Here is a 14,226-nt window from a genome sequence, read left to right on the forward strand (position 1 = left end):
CTCCAGCCCTACACACACTTTTTGTAAAAGAAATTAACCATAAGCAATCTTTATTTCCTTTGCTGAGCAAACCCACTTTAGCCTAGTTGTCCCAGTGATTAAAACTAAAAACACTCGAGCCAGGCATGGTGGTGCACGCCTTTACTCCCAGCACTCAGGAGGCAGAGGTAGGAGGATCGCCATGAGTTTGAGGCCACCCTGAGAATACAGAGTGAATTCCAGGTCAGCCTGGGCTAGAGTGAGATCCTACCTCAAAAAACCAAAAAAAAAAAAAAAAAAAAAAAACTAAAAATACTCAAAAACACAAAACATTTCCTTATTCCTTTCTCAGTACTTGGTAGATCAGACAGACATCAGAAAGGATATAGAAGCCATGAACAGTCCTATCAACTATCTTGACCTAATTTACAAAACATACATTAGATTGATTCTAAATAACAGAAAAGGAAGACAAAACATAAAATAAGTACATAAATAACCCTATTAAGAGCCAGGTGTGGTGGTGTGCGCCTTTAATCCCAGTACTCAGGAAGCAGAGATAGGATCACTGTGAGTTCGAGGCTACCCTGAGACTCCATAGTGAATTCCAGGTCACCCTGGGCTAGAGTGAGACCCCACCTTGAAAAACCAAAAATAATAGTAATAACCTGGCTAAGTGTTCTCAGATTTTTGTTTTCTCTCTTTTATCCCCCAGCTCTGACCTGCGTATGACCCCACTGCAGAGTCCTGCACTGGGCAGACACAGGAACAGAAGCACTGGGAGGAATTCTGTCTCCCGGAGCAAGGGGAAATGGGGCCCTGTAAGTCAAGGAGCATGAGTGGGATCTTTGTTTGTCTGTTTTTCACCCAAACCTCATCTGGCGCAACTCCGGCAGTAGAGCTTCATTTATCACATTGATTGTACATAGTCTAATATACCAACTAAGAGATTTCCAGATTGGATAAAGACTTTTGATCTAAGGGCTAGAGATCTAGCTCAGTGGTAGAGTATTTTTCTAGCATGCTTGAAAGCACCAGGTTCAATCCCCTCTACAAAAAAATTCTAATGACATAACAACCAGCAAAAAAAATCTCTCAAAGGATCTAACTATATGCTGAATACAGAAAAACTATTAGAGATCATGACACAGATTAGTTAAAAGATTGGAAGGGGGCTGTGGAGATGGTTCAGTTCAGTGGTTAAAGGCACTTGCTTGCAAAGCCTGATGGCCGAGGGTCAATCCCCCAGTACCCACATAAAGCCAGGTGCAGAAAGTGATGCATGTGTCCAGAGTTTGTTCGTAGTTGTGGGAAGCCCTGAGTATACCTATTTTTTTCCTCTCTCTCCCTCTCTCTCTCTTTCTATCTGTTTGAATAGATTTTTTTTTTTTTTGGAAAAATACATGTGACAAAGCACAAAGAAACAAAATAACCATATTATCCTCCATCAAACAAAAAATGTTACCACAGATAAAAATCAGATGCAGTATATTATTTGGCCATAATGGATGTAAATTAGAAATCAGTAATAGGAAGGTATCTGGAAAGTGCTCTCAAGTATTTGGAAATTAAACATACCAGAATATTTCAGAGGCCAGAGAAGTACCAAGAGTTATTAACTAATGATAAAGACAATAAATTTACAAATTTACCATCTGTCCTAAATGTTTATGTGCCTAACAACATGCCTGAAGAAGAATCCACACATTTGAAGACTTCATAATCTTTTCTCAGTCATTATGGAACACATAAATAGAAAATCAGGAATATAAAAATCTTAACAATGTCAACTATCCTTTCTGCATGTGTGTGCATGTATGTATGCATTTTCATATGTGTATGGGCACATGTGTGTCTAAGTGTGTATGTGGTGGGGAGGTGTACATGCACACATGTGTGCATGTATGTGGAGGCCAGAGACCAACATTAGGTGTCTCAGTCTATTGCTCTCCACCTGATTAATTGAGACAGGGTCTCTCATTGAACCCAGACCTCACCAGTTCAGCCACTCTAGCTGGCCAACTTGTCCCAGGTATTCACCTGTTTCTGCCTCCCCAGCACTAAGATTCCGGGTGCATGGCACCATACCCAGCATCTATGTGGGTGCTGGGGGTCCAAACTCAGGTCCTTACACTCGCACCACAAGCATGCTATTGCCTAAGTCATCTCCCCAGCCCCATCAACTAGCTTAATCTCATTTTAAAAATATACCAGACAGCAGCAGAATGAGCATTTTTTTTCAAGGAAAATTAGAAACGCTTTTTTTTTTTTTTTTTTTTTGGTGCATGCGTCTGTAGTAGGTGTAGTGTATACAGTATGTGTGATGATGCGTGTGCCCTGTATGCATATGTGGGAAAGCCAGAGGAAAGCGGAGAGTGGTCTCCTCTACTGCTCTTCTCCCTTGTTTCCCTTTGACAGGCTCTCTCACTGAACTTGGAGCTCCTTGTTTTTGGGTACACTTTACTGTCCTCAGAGCTACAACAATCCTCCTGCCTCTGTGCCCCGCTCAGTGCTAGGGTTATGAGCATGCAGGGCCAAGTGCTGGGGATAGAACTCAGATCCTCCTGCTTGCACGGTAAGTGCTCTTACCTGCAGAGCCACCTCCTCAGCCCCTAGAAACACTTTTGGAAACAAAAATACATTTCCAATTTTGTTGGATATAGCTAAAGCTATGCTTGGAGGAAAACTCACAGCATTAAAATGCTTATTTTAAAAAAGACAAAGGGGCTGACAGAAAGCTGGAAGAAGCCATTCTGCATGCAGTTCAATGGGAGAGAGAGAAGTCACCAGTGAAGATACCCAACAGTGGACACTGCAAGCCTTATAACTGGCCAGCCAGGCCAAATGAGCTAACGGGTGCAATAGTGGCACGTCTGTTTTGGGGGAAACCAACTGCCCTCTAATTGGACTGGAGGCCCATTTCATGGGAAGGGAATATATCCCTGATACTGAAAACTTAAAACAGGGGTAGTCATGAGCCCTAGGGGTATAACGTCTGCTGTTGTCTGGCCAAATGTATACACTATGCTTATCAAACTGTCCAGTAAGCACTTCTGTTAATGTTCACACCCTTACATATTAATGCTACTCTCACTTTTGGTTGAGAATCTTCTCTTTTCAGATGGCATTGACCTTGGGACAACTCAGAAGGTATCATGGTGATGGAAAGAAATGACCGCAGTGCCCAGTACTGCAATATCTGTATCACACCTTCCAAGGCTCAGGGTCTAATGCGGAAGAGGTGGTGGAAAGAATGTAAGAGCTAAAGGAAGGGCAGGACTCCATACAACATGCTCCCTCCAGACACAAAATGGCCTGGATACCCATGGCCTCACAGTTCCTGACACTACCTGCATAAGACCATCACAAGAGGAGGAAAAGATCAAGATATCAAAATAAAAGAGAGACTGATCGAGATGGGGAGGGTTATGATGGAGTGTGGAGTTTCAAAGGGGTAAGTGGGGGAAGGGAGGGTATTACCATGGGGTATTTTTATAATCATGGAAGTTAAAAAAAAAATTTAAAAAAGAGAAATAAATTGACTTCATCAAAATTACAAAAAAAAAAAAAAAGACAAAAGGGCCAGGCATGGTGGCACATACCTTTAATCCCAGTTCTTGGGAGGCAGAGGAAGGAGGATCACCATGAATTCAAGGCCATCCTGAGACTACATAGTGAGTTCCAGGTCAGCCTGGGCTAGAATGAAACCATACCCGAAAACACACACACACACACACACACACACAAAGGGTCTAGGCAAAGGCACTTGTTTGCAAAGCCTATTGGCCCAGGTTCAATTCGGCAAAGGCACTTGTTTGCAAAGCCTGTTGGCCCAGGTTCAATTCCCTAGTACCCACATAAAGCCAGATGCATAATGTGGTACATGTACTTGGAATTCATGTGCAGTGACAAGAGGCCCTGGCACACCTATTCTCTCTCTCTCTCTCTCTGTCTGTCCCTTTATCTCTCTCTCTCCCTTCACAAATAAATTTTAAAAATTCTAAAGAGAGAATTAGAAAACAACCTACAAAATGGAAGAGACATCTGAAAATCATGTATCTGACAAAAGTTTTATCTGACTATAAAAACATGTAGTCAGAATATAAAAAGAACTTTCAAAAACTTAACAAAAGTAAACAGTCCAATTGAAAAATGGGTAACTAATTAGAACACTTGACTTTGAAGGACTCTGAATGGCAAAGATATGCAGGAAGTCATGTTTCACATCTTAGCTGCAATGAAGTAAGGAAGATGCAAGTTAAGACCAGAATGAGAGGCTACTCCACACTTCTTAGAGAGACTAACTTTTTTAAATGACACAGTTAGTGTAAGAAAGGATCAGAGCAACTAAAATCTCTTGTGCTTCTGGTTGGAAATGTACTGCTACACCTACTGTAAAAAGAAAAAAGTTTGGTAGTTTCTTTCAAAGCTAAACATATGCTTCCCATATAGTTTTACCTTTCTAGAATGTCATTTAACTGGAATCATATCCCATGTAGGCTTTTGGATCTGGTCTCATTTACTTAGCATAATGTGTTTGTATACAGGTTTTGAAAAATTTAAACTAATGTTTGCACAAAACCCTGTATATAAATGTTTACAGCAACATTAGTCATAATTACGCCAAATCAGAAAAGCTGATCCATCCAGCGGATGCTAATCATCAATGAGAGGAACGGCCTATGGATACACAAACAATACAGGCAGAGCCAAACACATTTTGCTAAGTAAATGAGACCAGATCCGAAAGTCAACATACTATGTGATTCCAATAATATGACATTCTAGAACAGGCCAAACTATGGGGACAGAGAGCAGACCAACTGTTGTCAGCTGCTGGGGGGCTGGGGGGGGAGTGCTGGCTCCAGAAGAGTGGCACAAGATCCTGAGGGGCCGGGGAAATGCTCCCTTGGTTGTGGTGATGATGATTACAACTATATGATAGTTAAGAAAACCCATATGGCTAATGCATCAAAATGGTGAATTTTACTGCATGTCTATGAAGAAAAGTATGATAATATGGCATATCCATACAATATAAGAACAGGAAGCCATTAAAATTTCCCAGGGTTTCAACTTTGGAAATGCTATAGTAAAATGTTAGATAAAAACAATATGCAAATTTCAGATATAGTATGAGTTTATATATATATGCATATATATGTATATATATCTTTTGTTGTTGTTGTTGCTTGTTTGTTTCTTTTTCGAGGTAGGGTCTCACTCTAGCCCAGGCTGACCAGGAATTCACTGTTAGTCTCAGTGTGGCCTTGAACTCATGGCAATCCTCCTACCTCTGCCTCCTGAGTTCTGGGATTAAAGGCATGTGGCTAACTATATATATTTTTAAATTTTTTTGTTCATTTTTATTTATTTGAGAGAGAGAGACAGAGAGACAGAGAGTGAGAGAAAGAGGCAGATAGACAGAGAGAGAGAGAATGGGCATGCCAGGGTCTCCAGCCACTGCAAACGAACTACAGATGCATGTGCCACCTTGTGCATCTGGCTTATGTGGGTCCTGGGGAATCAAGCCTTGAACTGGGGTCTTTAGGCTTCACAGGCAAGCATTTAACCACTAAGCCATCTTTCCAGCCCTAATTATATATTTTTAAACATCACTCTTAAAATATGGAAAAATTATAAATTATGCCTAAATGACAGCAGAGAGTTTGTTTAGCTGAGTTCTAATAATTGATTTTGCTTTCTTTTCCTAAATTTTACATGCATTCCAAATTTTTGGTAATCAAATATAGTCCTCTTAGAATTACTGCAACCCAAATATGTAAAAATCTATTAAAATGGAATATAACCTGGGCTGGAGAGAAGCCTTAGCAGTTAAGTCACTTGCCTACCAAGCGTAAGGACCCAGGTTTGATTCCCCAGTACCCACATAAGCCAGATGCACAAGGTGGCGCATGCATCTGTAGTTCGTTTGCAGTGGCTGGAGACCCTGGCACGCCCATTCTCTCTCTTTAGCTGTTCTTTCTCTCTTTGTCTTTCTCTCTTTAAAATAAATAAATAAAAATATCTTTAAAAGTCATTAAAAACTGAATATAACCTAAGAATAAGCAAATAGATAGGCCTAGCTAAGCATGTGAGTAATCCCATCACTGGGGAGGTGGAAACAGGTAGGTCCCTGGAGCTTCCTGGCCAACTAGTCTAGCCCAGTTGGTGAACTCCTGGACAGTGAGATTCTGTCTCAAAAAGATATGGGAGGAATGGGTGAGAACACTTGCTGAACCTGAGTTCAATCCCTAGCACCCTTGTAAGAAGCTGTGCTTGGCTGTGCACTCCTGCGACCCAGTGGTGAAGGGTCAGAAGCAAGAGGATTGCTAGTGTTTACAGGTTAGCCTGCCTAACCAGAACACAGCGCAAGCTCCAGGCTCGGCAAGAGACCCTGTTTTGTGGAAATAAGGTGGGAGAGTGATAAAGGAGGACAGCTGGTACTCTCCTTGGGCCTCTGCACATGTGTGTATGTATTTGCGCACACAGATGCGTACACTCTGTATGTGCCAAAAGCTACTGTAGCAAAAGTAAGTTCTCGTTTTCAAGAAAGAGGGGGATGATGTTTCTGAGAATGACACCCTAGGTTGTCCTTTAGCCTCCACACACACATGTGCACGTACCCCCTCCGCCCAGCACCCAAATACTAACTCATCACGCATACAGAAAAAAAGAGAGAGAGCAAATGAAGACTGCTGGTGGCTTCCAGGTCTGCAGCTGACAGAAGAGCTTACGTATGTGACTGGTCCTCTATCTGGAACAGAGTCAGGATGACTTCTTCGGTGTAGGCCTGGGCCAGCAGGAGGAAGATCTTCCTTACAGTACTCTGGGCAGTGGGCTCAGTGATTCTGTTTATGTGGCAGAAAATGTACTGGATGATTTCCGACACCTGAAAAGAGGAGGAAGGTGCTTTTTGGATAGCAACACCAGCTGAGCAGAAGTCACATGACCAGGCACCTATGTCAGGGTGCATGACCGCACACAACATGCACAGAGTACTAGGACTGAGGATGTCACTGCGCTCTTCACTCTGCCCTGGCCAGCTGCTTGCCCATCACTGTGGGCCTGTGGCTCCCATCCTTTAAGAGAAGAGAGAAACAGCAGCCAGGGAGGAAGAGGCCATGGCTGCAAACCATGCCATGACAAATGAAGGAAGAGCCTGAGGTAGAGTGACTCAGAGAAAGGAAGATGAGGATGGAGAATTACTGCCTCCAAAAATCTAAAACCCATTATGGAGTGAGGGAAGGGTTCATTCTTGCTGTTTACTGGCATGTGGGACAGAGCTTGCTTCATAGTGAATGGATTATAGAGTGAGGGAAGGGTTCATTCTTGCTGTTTACTGGTGTGTGGAACAGAGCTTGCTTCATAGTGAATGGCACGGAACCTAGAGCCCTCATGCCATCTGGATTCGAACTTCACCTCCCAACGTACTATCTGTGTGACCTTGAGGAAGATTTTCATCCTCCCTGTGATTCATATTCTCACACAGAAAACAAGAACAATTGTACCTGCCTCAGCAGTTCTGAGTTAGCACATCCGAACTGGTAAGAACAGGACTTGGCATATATATAATAAGTGCTCAATAAACTTCAGTTATCAAAGCTTATGGCCTCTGAGAACCCTTTCCCAGCTCTAAAAAGATAGCAATCACTTCCTTATATATCTGTTGCAATAACTGAATTAAATAACATATAAATGAGGCGAGCACAAAGCTTGGCACCAGGCATTAACAAATTCTGAATATTAACTGAATTCTGTATCACCTTAATAGTGAACAGAAACTACGAGAGATTCTGGCTCTCTACCAGGAAGAATTCCTTCATAACAAAGTATTTCACCCTTTCATACTCTTAGCAGGAACGTGAATGGACATAGCTATTGTGGAAATCAGTATGGAAGTGCCTCAGAAAAATTAGAACTAGAACTGCCAGGTGATCCCTCAATCCCACAAAGGAAATAAAATCAGCATATTAGAGACAGCCACATGTCCATAGTCATTATAACACTGCTCAAAATAACCATAAAGTGGAAACAGCCCACGTGTCAATCAGCTGGTGAAAGAATAAAGAAAATGTGGTATACATACTCAATGGAATACTATTTGTCCTTAAAAAGAAGGAAACATGTCATTTGCAACAACATGAATAAACCTAGAGGGCAATAAGCTAAACACAGAAATAAAAACGCTGCATGGTCCACACTGTTGTTTACACGTGGAATCTAATGCCAAGCACACACACAGAGTAGAATGGTGAGGGTGGGAATGGCTATGGGGAATATTGGTCAAAGAGCATAAAACTTCCATTAGACAACTGAAACAAGCTTAGGATATCTGTTATACAGCATGGTGACCAGAGCTAGTGATGTAGTAAATATGAGAAAATTATTAAAAGAATGGATTTCAAGGGGCTGGAGAGATGGCTTAGTGGTTAAGGCACTTGCTTGTAAAGCTTAATGACCCAAGTTCAATTGCCCAGTACCCACATACAGCCAGATGCACAAAGTGGCACATACAACTGGAGTTCATTTGCAGTGGCTGAAGGCCGTGGCATACCTATTCTCTCTCTCCTCTTTTTGTCCTCTTTCTCTCTCTGCTTGCAAATAACTAAATTTTTTTAAAAAGTAGATTTCATGGCTGGAGAGCAGGCTTAGCGGTTAAGCACTTGCCTGTGAAGCCTAAGGACCCCGATTCGAGGCTCAATTCCCTAGGACCCATGTTAGCCAGATGCACTAAGGGGCGCATGCGTCTGGAGTTCGTTTGTAGTGGCTGGAGGCCCTGGCGTGTCCATGCTCTCTCTCTCTCTCTCTATCTGCCTCTTTTTCTCTCTGTCACTCTCAAATAAATAAATAAAAATAAAACAAGAAAATTTTTTAAATAGTAGATTTCAAATGCTCTCACTGCAAAAGAACAAGTGTATGAGCTAAAGGATATGTTAATGAGCTTGACTTAGCCATCCCAACATGTAGACATATATCATAGCATCATGTTATATACTATAAGTACATAATTTTTATGTGTTACCTAAAATACATTGCTTATTTTTAAAGTAAATAGTTTAAAACAAACCATGAGCAGAGTCTGGCTGCCACAGGCCAGGGATCTCTAGAAGAAATTCCAAGCATCAGGCAGGAGATGGGAGTAGCTGCCCTCGTGGCTAAGAACCTGTCAGTGGTCTGCTCTGAGGTTGACCCAATGGCTCTCCAGGTCAGGGAAGTGCCAAGGGTCAGATCCAGTGGAGGTTTCATGAGCAAGGCCAAGGATTGGTCAAGCCATTCAGATGACAGGCGGGGGGGGGGGGGCATTTTTAATAATGGTTTAGTAGAAAGAACAGGTAAAGAGAAACTCTGCTGTCTTAATTTTACTGAGAACCAGGCCTACTTGACAAATGAATCTTTATATTCTACTTCTGTTCATTCATGCCCATGTCTTCTAAATGTTTATGCATGCATGCACGCATGCATGTGGGTGCACACACACAAATGCATACACACAGCCCTGAAGACAATACACATTCAGTAAAAACTGTACTTCAAACTTCCTTCTTTTCTGGCAACAGTGATGTGTGTGGCACAATATCCTCTTGATGCTGAGCAGTCCCTGTGAGCTGCAGTTCCAGTTAGCCACCAGGTTTTGAGGAGAGACAGCTGGTACTCTGTGCTGCTAGGCCAGGATGTCCAGAAAGCTAAATGTGTTAAATGCATTCTCAACTCCCAATATTTTTAATTCACAATGGATTTATTAGGGCAGAACCTTATCACACCCTAAGGAATATCTGTATATACCCATAATGTTAAGGTTTAATATTTTGGGAGGCAGTGGAACCTTTGAGGCCTAGCTGGTGGGAGCAGGTCACCAGGAGCATAGGCCTTTCAAGGCCATCCATATGTAGCCCCTGGTTTTGGCACCCTCTCTGCTTTCTGGTCTGCTGCCATGTGAATACCCTCTTCTAAAAAATCCTGCCACCATGGACTGAGACTTCCTGCCATGCCTTCCCTCTGTGACTGTGAACCAAGCTGGAGAGATGGTTAAAGATGCTTGTTTGCAAAGCCTGATGGCCCTGGTTTAAGTCCCAGGTACCCACATTAAGCCAGATGCTCAATGTAGCACATGTGTCTGGAGTTCATTTGCAGCAGCAGGAGGCCCTGGCATGCCCATACTGACACATTCTCTCTCCCTCCCTCCCTCTCTCTCATCTCCTTTCTTTAATTAATAGATATTTTAACAACAACAACAGCAAAATCTTTCCTCCTTAAGTTGTTTCTGTCATGCATTTTGGCCACAGGAATTGAAAAGTAAATAATACCTATGTGAATAATCTGTGTCTGAACCTGTACCTCCCCTTGTTCTTGGCCATGAGTTCTGACATTTGAGTGAAGAGATGTATCCCAGCACACGCAAACTGTCTGGAAGCAGGAGGATGGCAGCAAGCACTCCTGATCCGGCGTGCCTAGAGTAAATAGTCTTTTGCTATGACTTTGACTCAATTCTTGCTTTTCTGGCAGAAGTGGAGGGCTAGTCATCACTACCTCATGCTTTCCCACAGAAACTCCTTTTGCACCATTGCAAACAATGCACCAGTTAGACATTTCTTCTCTGGATTAAAGGACTGGATTAAAGGAATTCCTTAATCTCAAACTGGTAGAAAATACAACTGAACCAGACCACAAAATGGAACAGAAAGACCTTGCAGTATTGAGTCGCCCAGCACCAAGAACCAAGACCTTGAAGCAAGAAGAGTACCTTTGCAATTTCTGGAACGGTGTGCTTCAGGATCATCTTTAGCATCTTAGAGGCTGCAATGATGTCGAGAAGTTCGCCACTGGCTATGGCCTCCATTGCCACCATGATCATATCAGCTCTCTCTGTGGGGGTCAAGTATTTCCTGAAGAACTGAAGGAAAAAAAAGAGCTTGCTATATTGTTAGCAAACAACTTGAAGGCTATCCCAAAGCCTCTGGCCCCCATAGAGATGAGTTCACCAGAGTCTAGTAGGTAGGCAGGTAATAGAAAGCATCTGGGAAGTCCCAGGAAAGGAGCAGGGGTCTGGACAACAAAATGCAGAGGACAATGCCCAAGTCGTTTTCATTCTGAACGTGGAACTGGATGCAGTAAGCCCACTGGAAATGAGTTGTATGTCTGGTGAGCTCACAGCATTCCTATGAAAGTAGAAGGGCTGTTCTGTGAAGCTGATGTGCCTCACATCCCTGAATCTGCAGAGCTATGTAAAGTCCAAGCCTTCAAACAAGATTGGTGCCTACTTTATACCTATTTCTGTTGGGATAAACAAGATGCCTGACGCCCTTACCATCAGAGAACATAGTGTCACTCATGACAGTAGCTAGCATGGTATGAGGAATGTTGATAAGGGCCATGGCAGGGCACTGAAACTAGCCTGGACAGACGAGAGAAGGCTTCTGGAGTATAGACCTGAGGGGAAAAGGGGAAGGAGTTATAGAGGATCTCACTGTGACTGCTGGTCTTGCAAGGTAGTCCTAGGCCAAGTGGAAGAGGAGACTGAGTCAAGACAACTCAGGAGAGCTGAAGCACGAACCATAAAGGGTCTCATGAGCCAAGGGTGTAGGTGTGGACTTCGGAATAAGGACAATGGGGAGTCCATGCATAGTCGGAAGGGAATAACATGATGCAGTTTATATTTTAGAAATGGGTTTCTAACCACAGTATAGAGAATGGTGTGATGGGGGCATTGGCTGGACACATGATGATCAGTAAATAAGAGGCTGCTACAGTGACCCAGGCAAGAGATGATGGTGGTCTGAATTAGAATGGCTGGGGAGGGCCTTAAGCTGGGTAGACAGATTCAAGAGCTGCTTAGGAGGCAGAACAAGATATGGGGAGGGAAGGAGGAAGGGAGAGGAGGAGGGAGGGAGGGAGAGAGAGGAAGAAGCAAAAGATGAGTCCTGGATTTCATGCTGAAGTGATTTTGATTGGCTGACCCTAAGGACACAAGAGCTAAAACAACCCAGACACTCTTGTTGAGTGAACGAAGAAAGAGCCCTGTCACAATCAAAGATACACAGGAAGCCAGGCGTCATGGTGCACTCCTTCAATCCCGGCACTTGGGAGGCAGAGGTAAGGAGGATTGCCATGAGTTTGAGGTCAACCTGAGACTACATAGTGAATTCCACGTCAGCTTGGGCTACAGCGAAACCCTACCTCAAAAAACTTAAACACACCCTCCCCCCACAAAAAAATGATAGTAAGGTTCACAGGAACACTCTGCATGGAGAGAACAAGGTTGACCATACTTTCTTCTAAGCTGCTCTCAGTGACCTCAAACTCCAAGCAACTCATATGCTTCTTATGGGAATGCACCCAACACTTCTGGCCTGCGATGATGAAACCTTGGGCTTGCAGACTCCCCTGCCAACCCTCCCCTGTGGGCCTCCCACGCAGTGAACAGCAGGGTTACCAGTGTGATGCTCTGCATGCTGGCTATCCAGTTCCCACGGAAATTCTTCTGCAAGTCCCTCAGGATGGTCTCAGTCTTCTGCCTCACACCTCCAATCCAAAAATCACAAGTAAGGGGTGAGGCCTTGACAGAGGAAAAGGTATCCATGCTCCCCTATTTCCCTCCTAAGCCTCAGAAACAGCAACAGAGCTAAATGGGTAAAACTGCCTTTCTCCCCCCACCCCGCCCCAAATGGAGGGCGTTCCCTAGCACCTGGGCAAGGGGTTGTGGTAAAATATTCTGGGGATTCAGGCTCGTCCACTATTCCTGACCATGCCCACACATGGACCCATCCCATCCTCGTGTTCTTAGCAAAGTGTACCCCTGTTGAATCACAAGAAACCAGGCTCTCGGAAACTGCCTTTGGGGAGATTTGTAAATGCCTTGGTACCTCTTATAGGTGGTTTTCCAAGGCAGAGAAGGACTAGATCAAGAATCCCCAAATATCATCCCTGAGAGAAGATGGTCCCTTCCCCCTCAGTGATATGTCTAGCAGTAGGGGTGGGATACCTGGGAAATTCTGAGGCTCCAAACTCAGCTTTTCCCCATCCCCAAGAAGATCTTTAAAAAGGATAAGGCACTTATCTAAGTAAAGTTTCTAGATTTGCTTGTAACTGATCAGCTGACCTCACCAAATCATGGCAATATCGCGCTCCCTCGTGGCCCCACCCCACCACCATGTGAGAGCAAACAGTCTTGTCTGATATGTCAGAAACAGTGCGGGCACCCACTGGTTCAGTAGGTCTTCTAGCTGCAGCCCAGTGGCCACCCTGACTTGGCTCACTTACTTCTCTGAAGCACGAGGATTTTGAACACATAATGCAAAGCCTCCGAAGCTTCTATGCTTGTCTCTTGGTTGATATCCATGCAGAAGAGGCCCAAGATGCCCATCAGTTTCCCGTTTATCGAGAATGACATCATGTCCTGACAGGAAGAGGAACATGGTTACCTCCCTGCCAGAGCAACGGGAGTGTCTACCCACCAAGATCCCCTGACCTCAAACCTCTCCTCCCTCTCACAGCACTCAACCATTGCCCGGATGTGGCCAACAGAGGCCTTTCTAGTCAGGACCCAGGAAAGGGGCAGCCAGAGCCCTGAAACATGCTAGCCAGTGGGCAACCTGGTCCCTAGCCCAGTTGGTTAGGCCAAGGAACCTCAACAGGGCTGAGAGGTGCTTGGCTAATTGGAGCTCACAAACCGAAGAACAAGTCAAGCTTCTTACTGTACAGGAAGAGAAAATAAATGTGATACAGAAAAGAGGGGAGCACTCTGCCACCACCCTCCATTGGCCCTCTTTAGATCCTGGCTTCAATCAGTGCCCCATGTACACGGAAGCTGGTACCCTTCCCCAGACGCTCACCGTCACTTCAGGGAAGTTGCAAATAAATCTCAGCAACCGGGAAATAGTGCCCAAGGCTCGCTTCTGCTCATGCACTTTGTCTGACAGCGTTATCCAAGGTAAGATGATCTGCACAGGGGTGGGGTGGAGGCATGAAGACCCATGGACAGGGGCTGTGGAGCAACGCCCCCTTTCTTGCTTGTCTTAACTCCCCTGATTTCCAAAAAGACCAACAGGAGGGAGCTGTGGCAAGCACCGAAGTGCAGGGACCCTGTGAACTTGGTAAAGCAAGTTCTCTTCCAATTCACCTATGTCTGAGTCTCTTTCGTTAAGAATGTTTAAAGACAACACAAGGTAGAATTACAAAGCTGAGCAGAAGGAGGTAGGGAAATGAGGCTATAGCTTGCTGATAGGTTCATTCCCCAGTATCCAAGGG

At 44.1% G+C, this 14,226-nt stretch overlaps 1 protein-coding gene across 1 annotated transcript in view; it reads right to left on the reverse strand.

Annotated features, from left to right (window-relative positions):
* Nucleotides 1-14,226, reverse strand: part of LOC101610541 (maestro heat-like repeat-containing protein family member 7) — a 45,876-nt gene that overhangs the window by 23,209 nt on the left and 8,441 nt on the right. The window contains exons 7-11 of the mRNA XM_045142783.1: nucleotides 13,812-13,919; nucleotides 13,240-13,375; nucleotides 12,413-12,501; nucleotides 10,724-10,873; nucleotides 6,717-6,871 (exon numbers count right to left, since the gene is read on the reverse strand). Coding sequence (XP_044998718.1) covers nucleotides 6,717-6,871; nucleotides 10,724-10,873; nucleotides 12,413-12,501; nucleotides 13,240-13,375; nucleotides 13,812-13,919 — 638 coding nt within the window. The remainder of the gene's footprint in view (nucleotides 1-6,716; nucleotides 6,872-10,723; nucleotides 10,874-12,412; nucleotides 12,502-13,239; nucleotides 13,376-13,811; nucleotides 13,920-14,226) is intronic.

Source organism: Jaculus jaculus, chromosome 1 (genome assembly GCF_020740685.1).
Source record: "Jaculus jaculus isolate mJacJac1 chromosome 1, mJacJac1.mat.Y.cur, whole genome shotgun sequence".
Classification (NCBI taxonomy): domain Eukaryota; kingdom Metazoa; phylum Chordata; class Mammalia; order Rodentia; family Dipodidae; genus Jaculus; species Jaculus jaculus.